This window comes from Mytilus trossulus, chromosome 2 (assembly GCF_036588685.1).
Source record: "Mytilus trossulus isolate FHL-02 chromosome 2, PNRI_Mtr1.1.1.hap1, whole genome shotgun sequence".
NCBI lineage: Eukaryota > Metazoa > Mollusca > Bivalvia > Mytilida > Mytilidae > Mytilus > Mytilus trossulus.
Window position 1 is genome coordinate 95,855,552 of NC_086374.1, and position 18,247 is coordinate 95,873,798.

General features: G+C 32.2%; 2 protein-coding genes across 3 annotated transcripts in view; one reads left to right on the plus strand and one right to left on the minus strand.

The window, feature by feature from the left end:
• Positions 1 to 1,803: 1,803 nt before the first annotated feature.
• The window catches only part of LOC134708437 (E3 ubiquitin-protein ligase RNF113A-like), a 31,162-nt gene continuing 14,718 nt past the window's right edge, over positions 1,804 to 18,247 (minus strand). Inside the window, exons 2-10 of one of the 2 annotated variants that reach the window (XM_063568959.1) lie at positions 13,745 to 13,833; positions 10,823 to 10,924; positions 9,460 to 9,567; positions 9,193 to 9,302; positions 8,680 to 8,786; positions 6,060 to 6,149; positions 5,080 to 5,173; positions 3,541 to 3,647; positions 1,804 to 2,346 (exon numbers count right to left, since the gene is read on the minus strand). In XM_063568959.1, the coding sequence (XP_063425029.1) occupies positions 2,243 to 2,346; positions 3,541 to 3,647; positions 5,080 to 5,173; positions 6,060 to 6,149; positions 8,680 to 8,786; positions 9,193 to 9,302; positions 9,460 to 9,567; positions 10,823 to 10,924; positions 13,745 to 13,833 (911 nt within the window). In that variant the 3' untranslated portion in view covers positions 1,804 to 2,242. The remainder of the gene's footprint in view (positions 2,347 to 3,540; positions 3,648 to 5,079; positions 5,174 to 6,059; positions 6,150 to 8,679; positions 8,787 to 9,192; positions 9,303 to 9,459; positions 9,568 to 10,822; positions 10,925 to 13,744; positions 13,834 to 18,247) is intronic. The other variant, XM_063568960.1, reaches the window with a different exon arrangement.
• LOC134708435 (D-ribitol-5-phosphate cytidylyltransferase-like) overlaps positions 13,378 to 18,247 on the plus strand; it is a 31,028-nt gene continuing 26,158 nt past the window's right edge. The window contains exon 1 of the mRNA XM_063568957.1: positions 13,378 to 13,451. The gene's annotated coding sequence lies outside the window, so the exon portion shown is untranslated. The remainder of the gene's footprint in view (positions 13,452 to 18,247) is intronic.

The following is an 18,247-nucleotide window of genomic DNA, read 5'->3' on the forward strand; positions in this document are numbered from 1 at the left end:
AATGTTATATTTAACTTTGCCATTAAAGTGCGAGGTTTGGCATGCCACAAAACCAGGTTCAACCCATCATTTGTATTCCCCTTTAAAAATGTCCTGTACCAAGTCAGGAACATGGCCATTGTCATATTATTGTTCGTTTCTGTGTGTGTTGCATTTTAATGTTGTGTCGTTTGTTTTCTCTTATTTTTGAGATATTAAGATAAGACGTGGCACTGTACTTGTTTATCCCAAATTCATGTATTTGGTTTAGATTTTATGTTTGTTGTTCTCGTGGGATTTTGTCTGATGCTTGGTCCATTTCTGTGTGTGTTGCGTTTCACTGTTGTGTGGTTGTTCTCATGGGATTTTGTCTGATGCTTGGTCCATTTCTGTGTGTGTTGCGTTTCACTGTTGTGTGGTTGTTCTCCTCTTATATTTAATGCGTTTCGCTCGGTTTTAGTTTGTTACCCCGATTTTGTTTTTTGTCCATGGATTTACGAGTTTTGAACAGCGTTATACTACTGTTGCCTTTATTTATATATAAACCCTGAAACCAAATTTCAGAAATCTGTGTATTGTTTTTTCTAAGAAAATGTGTCAAAAAGTTCTAATTGGGTATCATGTGTAAAATGTTACAAGTGTTCAGTAAACAGGAAGTTGTTGAGAAATAAATTTGAAAACAAATCAAACGGTATAGCTGACTCATTTAAACACTGAAACCAAATTTCAGAAATCTTTGTATTGTAGTTCCTGAGAAAATTGTTACAAAAAGTTTCAACTTGGCTATCAGCAGTAACGTGCAGTTGTTGAATCTAAAAAAGCATCACACAGTACAGCTGACTTATATAAACCCTGAAACCAAATTTCAGAAATTGTAGTTCCTGAGAAAAATGTGACAGAAATGTTCAACTTGGCTATCAAGTGTAAAATGATACAAGTGATGGGCAAACAGGAAGTAGTTGAATGATGAATCAGAAAACGCATCACACATTATAGCTGATGTATTTAAACCCTGAAACCAAAATTCAGAAATCCTTGTAGTTTCAAAAAAAGATTTGATGAATGGATGGACAGAGGTAAAACAGTATAACCGACTTTTTTAAGCAGGGTATAAGGTATATACCCCACTTTTTTAAAGCATGGTATACAGTATAATTAAAAAAAAAGAGAAAAAAAAGACAAAGGTCGCGGGTATATTCATACCTTTTGTTAACTAAACTCACAGTGTACAGCAGATCTCAAATTTAAAAAAGAAAAATTATTCAACAAATCAACACCAAAAAAATTTATGATGAGTGTGACCATGATACAGATGATGCCCCGGCTTGCATTTAATATAAAAAAAGGACACAACTCAAGAATGATAAAAGTGATGATACACAAATTCATATTTAGTCTTAGAGTATTGTTTTAATAAAAGTTTCATTAAAGAGGGACGAAAGATACCAGAGTATCAAACTCGTAGATCAAAAATAAACTGACAACACCATGGCTAAAAATTAAAAAGACAAACAGACAATTGATAGTACACATGACACAACATAGAAATTGTTTGAAAACAAAAACGAAAATTTCAGCAATTTTTTTATTTGTAATTTGTTACTCTTCAATGGTTAATGTGATGCGACCAAAATTCAATCTTAACTGAGTTATGTGGTAATAAGCATTTTGTATAATTTTCATACCATTTGATTGAGGAAAACAAGCTAAACTGCCCCCAAAAATGAAGAACTAAAATTTTAATTAGATATTGCATCCATTTCAAATAAATTTGTATCTCTAATTACATTTCAATTTCATTACATATCACAAATAAAAAATTCATCAACAAAATCATATTTATTAAAATATGAAATTAGGCTATAACATGTTACAAACATAATTGCCTAAATGAGGCCAAACAGAGCTTACTACTATTAGAAGCTAATTTGACCATGATGCAAAAAAATGCAATCCATTTACTGTGGATTCATTTATTTTCGTTGGTACCATTTTTTGAGGTTTGAGGAAAATTTTGCTTTTTCATGTATATTTGATTTCATGTTTTTTCAAAAGTCTGCATAAAGTCTTATACACAATTGTTTTTGGGATCACCAAGAAATGCATAAAAATTGGTATCCAACAAATAATAATGAATCCACAGTATGCAACTTTACAAAGCACTTTGTAAAAATCAATTTAAATATGTAAATTAAATTTACAATGCATATGTTTTTGATTGGTCAACCATAATCAATGTCACTATTTTATGAACTATAATTGGTCAATCATTGTCACTGTCACTGTTTGCTGCATCACTGTGTTTATTTTCATCTGAGTCATATCCAGCCTTCTTTGCTTTAGTTTTTTCAATCTTGGACATTAATTCTGCAAAAAGTAAAAATAATGTGTTAACAAATATTATGATTATGAACAAAATATTTTATTTCTTTAACTGTGTTTCATCCTTGCTCTTCAATTTATATCATTTCAGGGCCTATATCATTTTATAGGTCAAGGCCATATGTCAGTCACAAAAGAGTGCAGCACTTAATTGTGTAGTTATTCACCACCAACACTATATCATGATGAAGTCAACAAACAAAAAAAAAATTATGTAGACTTGCATTTTTGCGCCTGTCCCAACTCGGGAGCCTCTGGTCTTTGTTAGTCTTGTATTATTTAATTTTAGTTCTTGTGTACAATTTGGAAATTAGTATGGTGTTCTTTATCACTGAACTAGTATATATTTGTTAAGGGGCCAGCTGAAGGAAGCCTCCGGGTGCACAATTACTCGTCACATTGACGACCTGTTGGTGACCTTCTGCTGTTGTTTTTTCTATGGTCGGGTTGTTGTCTCTTTGAAACATTCCCCATTTCCATTCTCAATTTTATTGAATGACAAGCTTAGTTTTTAAAATATTTTAAGCAAATAATTCTAATATTTTTTAATATTCAATTCAAAAGCTGTCATATGTTAGTTCAAACCAATATCCAATACATCATGCCTATATGTAAATAACGAGTCTACATCAAGAAATAATAAAATTGTGACCTGACCCTGTGTCAATGAACATAACAAAAACAACAAACAACACAAAGTTGAGGTAAAACAGATTTCCCCTTTCTTCAAATTTTACAAAGTAGAATGACAAAGTTGAACTTTGGAACAGATTTAGTCTGAATATTTGACATCTCACATGCAATGAATTGACTCCATATGAAGGCATACAAAAATTATATGCATGTTTGAAATGAGGGGTACACATGGACGTGAAAATATATTAACTGTCAACACAAAGTTGCTGCTGGCCCTTTTCTGACAAAACCTGGTGGACATCATTACAATTACTTTAATAGTTGAATCCCATTTTGCCATGGTATAAGAGTAATGTTTTTTTGACAAGCCAAACAGTCGAAAATAGATTCAAAGGGAAAACAGGTGAGATGTTTTATAAATTTAACTTTACACTATGTCAAATATAAAACCTTCCTGTTGCTTGTAATTATGTCATTTTGTCATATTTAAGAACCAGAAATGTAAAAATATTAAACTTAAAACTACGTTATCAAAGTTTTTACCTTTTGCTGGATTAAAGACTCCATTTGTCTGCTCATTACACACAAAACATCTCTTTGACTTTTTATAATGAGATAATGCACATTTTTCACAAAAATAATGTTGACATCTGTAACAAAAAATGATCATTTGAGTTGGAATGTATAAATGTCAAACAAAAATGTAGGCTTAATCTATATATGGGTTTCCACAAAATTTTCAAGTGATATCAAATTTTAAAATGTCTTTAATGTATTGTAAAGTGTTCAGTAGTTGTCGTTTGTTGGTGTGGTTCATAATTGTTTCTTGTTTGTCATTTTTTATGTCAATTAGACGGTTGGTTTTCCCTTTTGAAAGGTTTTGCACTAGTCATTTTTGGGGCCCTTTATAGCTTGCTGTTCGGAGTGAGTCAAGGCTCTGGGTTGAAGGCTGTACATTGACCTATAATGGTTTACTTTCATATAGTGTTACTTGGATGGAGAGTTGTCTCATTGGCACTCATACCACATCTTCATATATCTAATTAATCTTTATATGGGTTTCTGTAAAACTTTACTATATTATTAGACTTTATGTTCTGATGTCACAAACTTGTGTATATATTATATAATAATATTTCAAGACTGTTTTCAAGTGATATTAAACTTTAAAAGATGTACAGTTAATTCAGAATTTATTAGTGAAGATTTTATTATGGCAAAAAATGCAACAGGGTTAAATCGTAATAATTTACACTCAATTTTTTTATATGAATTAACTGGATTTTTCTCAATATCGCAAAAATCAAAATTTCATTTTTGTCTTAAAGGACAAAATTGAAACAATCAATAATAAATGCACCCACTAATTACTGAATTTACATTACTGTAAAGTGAGCATAAAGGAAAGAATAAAAAAGAAAATTTAGATTTTATAGATACAGATCCTTCTTCTGTTGAAAATGAGTTATGATATCTTTCAGCTCAAGATATTTAAAGGTAAAATTTTCAACAAGTGAGCTTTAGCTTTATTTAGTATTTGGCTATTTGAAACTTTGCTCTCAAGTATATACCTCTAGAAAACAGATGAATTGAAACCTGTATCTGTTCAGAAATATAGATTCCACCACTACAACAAGTGTGTTAGGATATTTCTCCACTAAAGACATTTAAATTTAATGATTCAAAGTGCCAAGCTTTTTAAATAGTAAAATTTAACTGTTGAAAGTGAAAAAATATTATAATACACGAGTTATAGTGGTGGAATCTGTTTCTCTAAAGATTTTAATCTTTCCTATTCAAAGATTTACAGAAACTTGTGTTATTTGTAACGTCATCAGAGGTGATAACCTTTTTTCATGATGTCACAATAGAAAATTCTTAACAAAACCAAGAAAATATGGGGTCATAATTAAATTTTAACCAATTATTTGCTGAGAACAGAAATTTCATGTGAGGACAAATATCTTTCTCACACAAATCAAGAAATGAATAAATAGCACAAAAATAAGAGAAAAAAGGGTTTTTATCCACACAAATGCTAATGTTATTCATACAACTCTCTAATCTTATCTTGAAACTTACTTTGTTTTTATAGGATTTTTGAAAAATTCTCTACAAATAAAACATTTGAATGGTAAATCTTCTTCATCAGAACTGATTTCATAATTTACGGCATCTAAAAAATAAATGTATGTATACTGTAATACATCTGTTATTCAAACATGTTAATGGAAAACAAAGGCATATGGTGTATTCAATTAATAACACAAAATATCTACACTAGTTGACAAATTCCTGGGAATAAGGACATTGAGGCCTTCAATAGCAAAAGCAAAAAGTTACTTCCTATGTGCTATTTCATGAAACAGACTTCCTATATATAAATTTCAATTAGAATCTAATAAAATATTCAATACCTTGAACCTACCCTGTATAACAAAGCAGATATTCCATGTCTTTTAAATGCCTAAAATAATCATGGTTAGTCTATATCCTCTTAAACAGAAATAATTATCTCACTTAAATAATCCAAACCATCATGTACTTTCCTGAAACTGAAATATCCCAATGACATTGAAGCATTTACAACCCTAACATAATTCAAGCTATCCAGGATTGTCCCTGAAAAAATCTATAAAAACAAACAAACATCTTAAATATTCCATCTCCACATTTATGTCCATGAAATAATAAAAGCCATCAGAATGACCTATACCTTAAACATTAATATTCTACATAAAACAAATTTATATCCCTAATGTATTGTTATTATAGTAATTTAAGTGCATTTCATTATCAGATTATTTTAAATAGTAAATGTAGCTTATTTTAATTCTAAACTGTGGCTTAATTTATTTTTGTTGGTTCCAATTTTCCTAGTTTGAGGGAAAATTCATATTCCTGGATATTTAATTTCGTTGTTTTGGTAAATTCATCAAACATCCCTTTAGACAATTTGCAATTTCATTGAATATCTAAATTCATGGTTCCCCTGTACCCACAAAATCTAGGGAAATTGGAATCGGACAAATAATAATGAATCCACTGTATTCTTCTCTTACCTCTTGCTCCATATCTTCCTTCGTCCATCTCTCTTTCTAACTGCCAGCCATGTTTATAATCACTTCTGTCATGAAGAAACTTACAACTGTCTGAAAAATATATCTAGCTAGCTATAAAACCAGGTTTAATTCACCATTTTCTACATAAGGAAATGAATGTACCAAGTCAGGATTGTGGTTTTTCGTTTTATTTGATGTGTTTGAGCTTTTGATTTTGCTATTTGATAATTTGATAATACTAAATATCAACTAGTAATTTGATAATACTAAATGTCAACTAGTAATTCGAAAATACTAAATGTCAACTAGTAATTTGATAATACTAAATGTCAACTAGTAATTTGATAATACTAAATGTCAACTAGTAATTTGATAATACTAAATGTCAACTAGTAATTTGATTATACTAAATGTTAACTAGTAATCTGATAATACTAAATGACAACTAGTAATTTGATAATACTAAATGTCAACTAGTAATTTGATAATACTAAATGCCAACTAGTAATTTGATTATACTAAATGTCAACTAGTAATCTGATAATACTAAATGACAACTAGTAATTTGGTAATACTAAATGTCAACTAGTAATTTGATAATACTAAATGTCAACTAGTAATTTGATAATACTAAATGTCAACTAGTTATTTGATTATACTAAATGTCAACTAGTAATCTGATAACACTAAATGTCAACTAGTAATTTGATAATACTAAATGTCAACTAGTAATTTGAAATCTGCAACCAGACACATTTATAAAAATAAAAAATGTAAAATCTAAGGGGCTACTTTAGTGTGCGTTGCTCAATACTACCTAGGGTGCATCTTTGCACCCAGTTGAATGAGTGTAGGACAATCACTATAGGAAATTAGAACTTACAAATAAAATAAAACAAAAATTCAAATAATGTGTAAAAGGTATGTCACAGTGACATGGTTTTCAAGGAAGACTGCTTTACTTACAAAAAATGCAAACTTTTTCATTTGCCATTTTATGTAAAAGTTGGTTTAATAATCTGTACTCAAACATAAAACTCATTTTTTGTTAAATTTGATAAATTCTTTTTTATGCTTCTTTGTTATATATCTGTTTGTTATTTTTATGAATTGAGATTGTGACACGTTGATGACTGCTGCACCTCTATTTTAACAATTTCACCTTTATTGTTCATGCATCTTTGTAAATATAATGAAATTTGATGCGACTGTCATACAATTCAAGTGAGAGGTTTAGTGCTATAAAATTAGGTTCAATCCACCATTTTCTACTTTGAAAATGCCCATATCAAGTCAGGAATATAACAGTTGTTGTCCATACATTTGATTTGTATTATCATTTGATTTTGCCATTTGATTGGGGACTTTCGGTTTTGAATTTTCCTCAGAGTTCTGTGTTTTTGTGGTTTTTCTTTTCAATAATTTCTATAAGGTATAATATGACGGTTAGTTTTCATTTTTCTTTGAAGCTACTATTTTCTCTGCAATGCAGCCTCCAACAAAGTTGTCTGATTGTAATTCCTTAGTAACTGAATAGTGTCTTGGTTGTGAAACCTTATGTAGTAATTAAAAGGCAAAATGTCGGTGCAAAAATTACAAAATGAAATAGATGGATATAAAAGCCTTAAATTTAGTTTTACACGAAACATTTAGATTTTTGATATACAGTCAAACCTGATTAAACCGGACCCTGAATAAACCGGCTTCCTGTACATTCCGGCCGAAAATGAAAGTCCCATTTTTTTCCCTTCAAAGTCTTTGTTAAAATAGCCTTTGTAAACCGGACCCTGTGTATTCCGAATTCCGGTCTAATTATGAAGTCCCAATACTCTTAATTACATTAATAATTACCTGTCAAAACCGGTTTGTCTAATTAATTTCACTGATCGATATGCAATCAAAACATAATTGTTTATACAATATGACTTTTCAGGATAATCAATTAGTCAGGTGTTAACTGTGAAGTGAGCTTACAATCGTACAATAGTGAGCTGTATTATTTATTTAAACATTATAAACGTAACAATTAAACGACAAGACACACCGAATATATCTTGGATTTAACTTACGTTTTGTAACTTGGATAAACAAATTTAAATCGCAGCATAAGGAAGTTGAAACCCTGGGTTCCCTGCTGTGAACCCCTAAACAAATGACCTTGATAATGAAAACCACCCGGATGACAACAATCAATGGGTATAGTACACTGTACGACAACGTTTCAATAGTGATGAAATTACATTAGATAATATTCTAGCTTTTTGATCGGCCATTCCAACATTTCAAATAAATGATCATGGAAGTAAATCGAAACTCTCGTCTCACAATCCAAACAACGCGAGCATTAGGATGCAAATGTAAACAATGGAAAACGAAGTGAAAGTATTTAAATAGATCAGATATTCTTAACTATCAAAGAGAACTTTTCTATGCAAACTATCGGACGTCACAAGTCATTAATTTCCGGTCGATATGGAAACCTGAATAAACCAGCTCACTGCCCAAACCAGCCCTTTTTCATACTCTCGTAGCCGGCCGGTTTATACAGGTTTTACTGTATACTTGTATTTACCCTGGTAACCTACATATTATATACGACAAAAAAGCATCCAAACCTTACCTCCAAACCCACAAAACCCTGTTTCTTTATAATCTTTACATATATCTGGTTGGTAGTCCCATCTCACCGTAGCCCTTAAATGGGCAGGGGCTCTTATTGGTCCCTTCCTACAATGAGATGAATACAAATATGAAACAAGTAAAACTGTGAGCAACTGCTCATTGATAATACCCCTGCCGAAATATTTCGGTAAATATGAAGTTGTTGAGTGATGAATCTGAAAACCCATCATAAGGTATAGCTGACTTTTATAAACCCTGAAACCAAATTTCAGAAATCCTTGTATTGTAGTTCTTCAGAAAAATGTGTCAAAAATTTTCAACTTGGCTATGATGTTTAAAATAATACAAGTGTTTGGTAAACTTGGGCCCATTTTTGTAAAAGATAGTGTTTGAATACATGACCACTAGTTGGTTGTTTTACCTGACATGGCCACAAATAGTTAGATTACCTGACATGGCCACTAGTACTAGGAGCTAATAACCTATTATGGCCACAAGGAGATAGTTTTACCTTACATGGCCACTAGAAGCATTTCCTTGTGCTGTGTCTTTTTTCTCAATATATTTGGCATAGTTGTTTATTCCTCTGTATATCTTATCATCTTCTTTGTCATTCAGTTCCTAAAAAAGCACCCAAAGATATAGTAGAATAAGAACTTTTGTGGTTAGTTCATGTTGTTAAAAATCGCAAACATTAAAATTGCATGTTCATGTTTTAAAAAGGACAAAATCTCAACAATCAATGTACACAATCATTTCTGAATTTACAATAACATACTTTACTGAGCTGTGCTGATCTTTCAAAAATGGCCTGGGCATCAACGCTCAAATCTGTGTCAATTTCAACAGTAGCTGTAGCACCCATATCTCCTGGCCCTTCACTTTTCTACAAAAATAAAATGTCAATCAATTAAAGTTTTTACATTTACTGTAATAAATGTATATGCAGAATAACTAGATGGGTAAATGTGACCCTATCACCAGGTTTTAGTCTTATCACAAAGGTTGGTCAACAAGAACAAAATATAAACATAAATTATTTTATTCATTTATTTATTAAACATAATATGCATACAGTGGATTCATAATTATTCATTGGATACCAATTTTTGTGGGTTTAATGGATACAGATGAACTAAGAATCAAAATGTTCAATAAATTACATTTTAATATAAACATTGTGTACACAGATTGGCAAAACCACAAAATCATATATCCAAGAAAATGCAAAGTTTCCTCAATCAACTAAAATGAATACCCATGAAAATAAATGCATCAACAGTATATATACAAAAAAATCAGCTAAAAATCAGCAAAAATAACAAATAAGTCTGAACAATAGATATAAGAAGATGTGGTATGAGTGCCAATGAGACAACTCTCCATCCAAGTCATAATTTGTAAAAGTAAACCATTGTAGGTCAAATTGTAGCCTTCAACATGGAGCCTTGACTCACAGTAAACATCAAGCTATTAAGGGCCTAAAAAATGACAAGTGAAAAACCATTCAAAAGGCATTACCAACAGTCTAATCTATGTCAAAAACGAGAAACGAGAACCAAATGTGAAACACATCAACAAACGACAACTACATTGGTACTAAATATCAGATTCCTGACTCAGGAAATGTTGTAGGACAGGTGCCAATAAATGTTTAAACGTTTTTATAGGTATCAACCTTCACCCTCATCTGAAACAATAGTGTAACATCACAACATAGTATGACACTAAAATATCAATTGAAATGGCTTAACTCAATCAAAAGACATATTGAAACAAGCATTGACACGTGACATTCACTGAAGGAATAAATCTAAAACCATGACACAATGAAAATACAAAATCAATAAAATAACTGTGTGATTTCTGAATGATATAGCCTTTGTGCTAATGTGGCGTAAATCAATCAACAATCAATCAATAAATATGAATGACAGATGGATAGGAATAGGTAAAATTCTTTCAATATTAAAATCATTAGGTAAGGGAAACAGAAAGATTCTTTAAACTTATCTAACAATGAACTTATAATAGACAGAAGTCCATTTCTATACTAAGTGTATTAGGGAAGAAAAAAACTCTTTTAAAAATAGATTTAATTTTTTTTTATCTGATATAAAAACTTTTTTCACTGTACTTACCCCAGTACCTGATGATTTGTAGCTGAGAGACATTTTGGACCCTTTTTCTTCTTTATCACTCTCACTGGAATAATCAACATTATCTCGAACTATCTTTCTGGTCTATAAAAAAGATATAACAACTGAAAAACTTTTGTAAAAATAAAGCATATTTTTCTCTCTCTTAAACATATTTGATTATTAGTAACAAAGAGTTAATTTTCGTAAGTACAAAAATCATGAAAATATAAAATCAATTATCCCGGTCTCATGGGTTTATTGCTGTTTTAACTCAATCAAACATCATGAACAGTAAATCAGGTTTCGTATTATTCATCTGCAATAAATCTTGAAAAAAGATATACATTTGTATGCTTATACTGTATCTATTTAAGAATTTAACTAATCTATGCTAATGATTTCAAGCTTAGTAGCCAACGGTTCTGTATTAACAGATCTTTCAATAACGTTCCTGTCCCTATATTATTTGATTGTACTAAAACTTAAGTTTTGAACTCCAATTTGCCATTAAATATTTCTGACTGCTGGTAGGATTGATGAAACCCTTTCTGTTTCTCTGTTGTACATACTTTGTATTTTGGGTTTTTAGTTTTACCGTGTTACATTTGTATGTCTTAAGCTAGTCCGAGATTGCTCTGACGTCCGACGGCTGTTTACCCAGACAAGCTGGGGCCGTGGGACGTCAGAGCTTGTCCCATATCAACAAGAGGCTCCAAAGAGCCTGTGTCGCTCACCTTGGTCTATGTGAATATTAAACAAAGGACGCATTTGAATTCATGACAAAATTGTGAATTATTTCTATCTATATTGAACTTGGCCTAAAAGTTTCAGTCGAAAATGTTAGTTAAAATTTACAAATTACATGTACATGTATATGAAAATTGTTAAAAATGCACTATAAACATGATAAAGGACAATAACTCCTTATGGAGTCAATTGACCATTTTGGTCATGCTAACTTATTTTTAGGTCTTACTTTGCTGTACATTGTTGCTGTTTACAGTTTATCTCTATCTATAATAATATTCAAGATAATTTCCTTAAAATGACTTATTCAGGGGCAGCAACCTAACAGCAGGTTGTCCGATCCATCTGCAAATTTCATGGCAGATTTACCTTGACCTGATAAACAATTTTACTCCCTGTCAGATTTGCTCTAAATGCTCAAAAACAGCAAAATTTCCCTAAAATTACCAATTCAGGGGCAGCAACCCAAAAAGGGGGTTGTCCGATTCATCTGACAATTTCAGGGCAGAAAGATCTTGACCTGATAAATTTTTTTTCTCCCTGTCAGATTTCTTCTAAATGCTTTGGTTTTTGAGTTATAGGCCAAAAACTGCATTTTACCCTTATGTTCTATTTATAGCCATGGCGGCCATCTTGGTTGGTTGGCCGGATCACGCCACACATTTTTTAAAATTAAATATTCCAATAATGATTGTGGCCAAGTTTGTATCAGTTTGGCCTGGTAGTTTCAGAGGAGAAGATTTTTGTAAAAGATTACTAAGATTTACGAAAAATGATTAAAATTTGACTACAAAGGGCAATTACTCCTAAAGGGGTCAACTGACCATTTTGGTTATGTTGACTTATTTGTAGATCTTACTTTGCTGAACATTATTACTGTTTACAGTTTATCTCTATCTATAATAATATTCAAGAAAATAACCAAAAACAGCAAAATTTCCCTAAAATTACCAATTCAGGGGCAGCAACCCAACAACAGGTTGTCCGATTCATCAGAAAATTTCAGGGAAGATAGATCTTGACCTGATAAACAATTTTACCCCCTGTCAGATTTGCTCTAAATGCTTTGGTTTTTGAGTTATAAGCCAAAAACTGCATTTTACCCCTATGTTCTATTTTTAGCCATGGCGGCCATCTTGGTTGGTTGGCCGGGTCACGCCACATATTTTTTAAACTAGATACCCCAATGATGATTGTGTCCAAGTTTGGTTTAGTTTGGCCTGGTACTTTCAGAGTAGAAGATTTTTGTAAAAGTTAACGACGACGGACGCCAAGTGATGAGAAAAGCTCACTTGGCCCTTTGGGCCAGGTGAGCTAAAAAGTGGATATTTGCCCACAAAAATACATGTAGATGTGCTACTTCCTCGCTTCTGGAGGTGACTGAGGGCCTTGGAATTATATAAATCGGGCATCAATCTCTTCAGTTTTCATTTATCTCTTCATTTATGTAAGTTTCATTTACCTGCCAAACCTTTAATTTTCTATATTTTAACATTTTTCACAGAGATCCATGATTTCTCCATGTTGCCCTTCATTTTCAAAGATTATCACGTGATCACGAGAAAACAGTGAAAATAACCATAATGTAACACCTCGTTCATTTACGCTGCAAGTTACCTAAATGTCCGAGAGCTGCCGATTGTTATCGTGGTCGGAACTAAATGCTAGTTACCGATCTCCTGTAAAGGAGGTGAAAAAACGTGGTTGCTTCTAAATGTTATTCTATGAAGGAGGTAACAAAATATAAATATTTGCATATTTGAGTCTCAAGGCCACGAAATCTCTTGTAACTTGACATTCATTTGAAAGTGAAAGTCAAAAATGGAGAAATCATGGGTCTCTGTGAAAAATGTTAAAATATAGAAAATTAAAGGTTTGGCAGGTACAAAATGTAGGTGAAACTTACATAAATGAAGAGATAAATGAAAACTGAAGAGATTGATGCCCAATTTATATAATTCCAAGGCCCTCAGTCGGCTCCAGAAGCGAGGAAGTAGCGCATCTATTTAGGGTGGGCAAATATCCACTTTTTGATATGGGACAAGCTCTGACATCCCACAGCCCCAGCTTGTCTGGCTAAACAGCTGTCGGTCGTCAGAGTAATCTCGGACTAGTCTCAAGCATACTTGATGAAAGGTATATTCCATAAACATGTGTTATTGATGTAATACTTACAGATTGTTTTAATGGATTTATGTGTCTTTCTTTCTTTCCTTTCTTTACAACAACATTACCATCATCACTACTGCTATCCTTCTTATCTTCTGGAAAATATTACATGTAAAGCATGATAACAATGTTTTATAATCTGATGAAGTATTGTCATTCAAAATAAACAATATTATAGTCGCCGTCAGCTAAAATTCGTAGCGGTTATCGGTAAAAATAATCTAAACTATCAACCGCGTTCTCTCGAGATATAGTTTTTCTCATTCCATTCATAAATCGCAAAATGAAAAACCACTACTGACCTACCTTTTAAGTGTTCGCACTGTAATAATCCTGACCTTCACATTTTCCAGAATGTTTTCCATTGTAATTCCGCCATCTTCGTTTCTATGAGGATCATTTGTTTACATGTGAAATTCGTCATTTACGCAGTTTCCTGAAATGTTCTTTTCATTGATGTGATACGGTTTCCCGCGCTTTATGCAAATGTTATGAAATTGAACTCCAGGGGAACACTTCCGGAAAAAACAATGGCGGATTCAACCATTGAAAATAGTCTTGGAAAATGTGAAGGTCAGGATTATCACAGTGCAATCACTTAAAAGGTAGGTCAGTGGTGGTTTTTCTTTTTGCGATTTATGAATGGAATGTGAAAAACTATATCTCGAGTGAACGTGGTTGATAGTTTAGATTATTTTAATTGATAACCGCTACGAATTTCAGCTGACGGCGACTATAATTGCAAAGATGTTACACCACATTGAATTTACAGAAAGAAGCGTTCAATTCTATAATATCTAGCCTTGTTTATCATATAATGTAAATTATGTACATGGACGTCGGAAAAACGTCAAAATAAAAACCCATTATTTTTTGGGTTTCGCTGTCGGTTCGCACTGAAACCCGGACCGGACCGGACTCCGGACCTGGACTTGGGTATGAAACGCGGACCCGGACCCGGACTGGTCGCCGGACCCGGACTGAATGCCGGACCCGGACTGTGGGTTTTTAACCACTTTCAGAAATATTTTTTTAAGATTTATACTGTCATATAATAAATAATAGTATAGTTTAAAAAAATCCACATTCCGAGCGCAAAATTGACCAAAAAGATTAAAGTAAAGTAAGGAAGAGATAAAATAATTCCCTTGTCGTTATTGTTTTATGGAAATTATTAAAATCTTTTTATTATCAATGAAAGCAAATTAAATTTTTATTCAAAGGAAGAGTGAAGCGCAACAGTTTGAAACATTCGAGGATTATATTTCTTTGTTTGTTTTCTTCTTCTAGACATAAAGGGAAAAATAGAATTCCTGCTTTTCTAAATAATGCGCCCGTGTGTTTATATTTCTGTAAGAAACTGTATAAATAAATTTTGAGTTATTACGACTTTTTTGTCTTATGACTCAATGTTTTACTTCTATAAATGATATATGACGGTTATTTTCTCCCTCTTCATAAACATTTATCGAAATATACGAATTTAGCCTTTACTTGTGCTTTACATGCAATTGGACAAGAAATTAGATCTTTCTTGTTTTGGCAGTCTTAATTAATCACTTTTAATATTAGTTCACTTTCATGAGAACATTAATATTAAGCGTTGTTATGTCACTGTGTAATGAAAGTCTCGTGTTTTATTGGGTGTTTGACATTTACGCCGATTTTTAAAAGTTTCGATCTTTCATTTGCGCCGATTGTGCACAGGTAAATTGCAGGTGAATATCACTTTCTATTCATCAATATAAACCTCTTTCGTTAGCGAGTTGTACATATCAGAATTGTCAACTAGTATCATAAGAATTCCTATGATCTCTTATTGTTCCTCCGAATGTTTATGATATCTTATTGTTCTTCCAAATTCTTATAATATCTTATTGTTCCTCATAATTCTTATGACTTTTTATTGTTCGCCGAATTCTTATGACTTGATTTTTCCTCCGAATTCTTATGACCTCTTGCTGTTCCTCAGAAGCCTTGTGACTTTTTATTGTTCATCCGAGTTATTATAATCTCTAAGACTTATAGTTCCTACGAATTTGTATGCCTTTTAATTGTTCCTCTTAATTCTTATGATCTTTTACTGTTCCTCATATTGTATTATTGACAAAGTTTTACACAGACTCGCTTTAGGATATTGAGTTAATTGAAAGAAAACGAAAAAAGAAGACACAACCAGGAATTACTTACAAGATACGTTAAGGCTGTTGGTAATTCAGTGTTTAAATAACCAAAATATAAACCATGATGGATTGCTTTTTACCTTTAGTTGTTGGCCATGTACTAGCTGTGATCAGTAACTGCGAGCATTCTCATATTTGTAGTTGGTGTCGCTATGTTGTGTGGCTGTATAAGTTGTATAAGTACCCATCCAAGTATTAGTACCAACCCAAGTATACTCTGTTTTTGTAAATCTATTTGTATCCATCTGATGAGTTAATATTTTTTTCAACTGATTTTAATAGTTTGTTCTTATTTTACAGCACTGCCCCAAGTTAAGGGGGGCTGTCGCCTTCAAACGAGTTAAAACTGGCAACATTAAGTATGTGCCTGTCCCAAGTCAGGAGCCTGCAATTTAGTGGTTGTCGTTTGTTGATGTGTAATACATTTGTATATATCTTTCATTATATCGATTTCTTTTCCTTTTGTCATTATTATGGCCTTCTATAGCTGATTTTCTTGTATGTAATTTGCTCAGTTTTGAAGGTCGTACTGTGACCTATAGTTGTATATGTCTGTGTCATTTGGTCTTCTTTGTCAGCTCTCATTTGCAATCACATCACATCACATCATTCTTATTCTTATATCAACATCTCAAATAACGCTTCACTGGTCAATAACTATAGTATTTTAATTACTCCATTTTTTTCTACAGTAAAATAAAAAAAAAAGATATACTTGCTTATTTCGGATTGTCATCACAAAGTCTATAAAAATAATTGAACAATCAGATGTGAAAAGGTGTCAAAGACTACACTATCAATCATAATCAAGCATGTATAGAAGTTAGATTTAAAGGGGCATAAGCTACGAGATATAATGAAATAATAAATAATGTTCAATATAGTGAAATAATTTTATTTGACAATCCATTGTCAAAATGAACTGAGATACCTCGCTTCAGAATTATTCACTCGTAATCTCCGTATCAGTAGTATTCCTTTGGTAAGAAATACAGAAATAATCTTGTGTTATATACAATGAGTGGCATATTACAAAGGCCGTATCCATTAACCGGGATATTTTTTACCCCAACATGGTACTCTGAATAAAATAGTATGCAGCTCCTGATTGGATGATACAAAGTTTAAAATGCTCCAATAAAATTTAAGCAACGATCGATCATCCATGTAATACACAATGTTGAACAGGTGAGTCCGGACTGTGACCTGACATAACCCCGGACTAGTTTGAAGTTTACTATACCTGCGTGTATTGCATTTCGACGACTAACTGTATGTACACTGTTTATCGTCGTAAAGTATATTGACGGGACCTTTGATCAAGCATGTAATACAGAAAACAATTATAAGTTATTTATCCGACATTTAACGAAACAATTACATGTACTAGCCGAGTCCGGATGGTGACCTGAAGTAACCCCGGACTAGGTGTATTCGCAAACTATAGACATCGATAGAGATATAAAACTTCACAAATTATTTGATGAAACGAACTTTATCATTTTTATTCATTCATTTTCTTGCTTACTGGATTATCGTCTGAAACATTAATAAAAGACGTTTACCCGAGAATCAACAAAATAATACTAGGCGAGTCCGGACCGTGACCTTAAATAACCCCGGACTGGGAGTATACAGATTGTATATAAATATACCAAATTATTAGTTAAATTGAAAGATTTTTTTTCCCGTTTTTCTTTTGGCTTTTCCTTTATTCATTTTTCTATTTCTTAAATTATTCGATAGTCATCGGAAAAATCAATAAACGACATTTAAGCAGCGATCACCCATGTAATACACAATGTTGAACAGGTGAGTCCGGACTGTGACCTGACATAACCCCGGACTAGTTTGAAGTTTACTATACCTGCGTGTATTGCATTTCGACGACTAACTGTATGTACACTGTTTATCGTCGTAAAGTATATTGACGGGACCTTTGATCAAGCATGTAATACAGAAAACAATTATAAGTTATTTATCCGACATTTAACGAAACAATTACATGTACTAGCCGAGTCCGGATGGTGACCTGAAGTAACCCCGGACTAGGTGTATTCGCAAACTATAGACATCGATAGAGAAAAAAACTTCACAAATTATTTGATGAAACGAACTTTATCATTTTTATTCATTCATTTTCTTGCTTACTGGATTATCGTCTGAAACATTAATAAAAGACGTTTACCCGAGAATCAACAAAATAATACTAGGCGAGTCCGGACCGTGACCTTAAATAACCCCGGACTGGGAGTATACAGATTGTATATAAATATACCAAATTATTAGTTAAATTGAAAGATTTTTTTTCCCGTTTTTCTTTTGG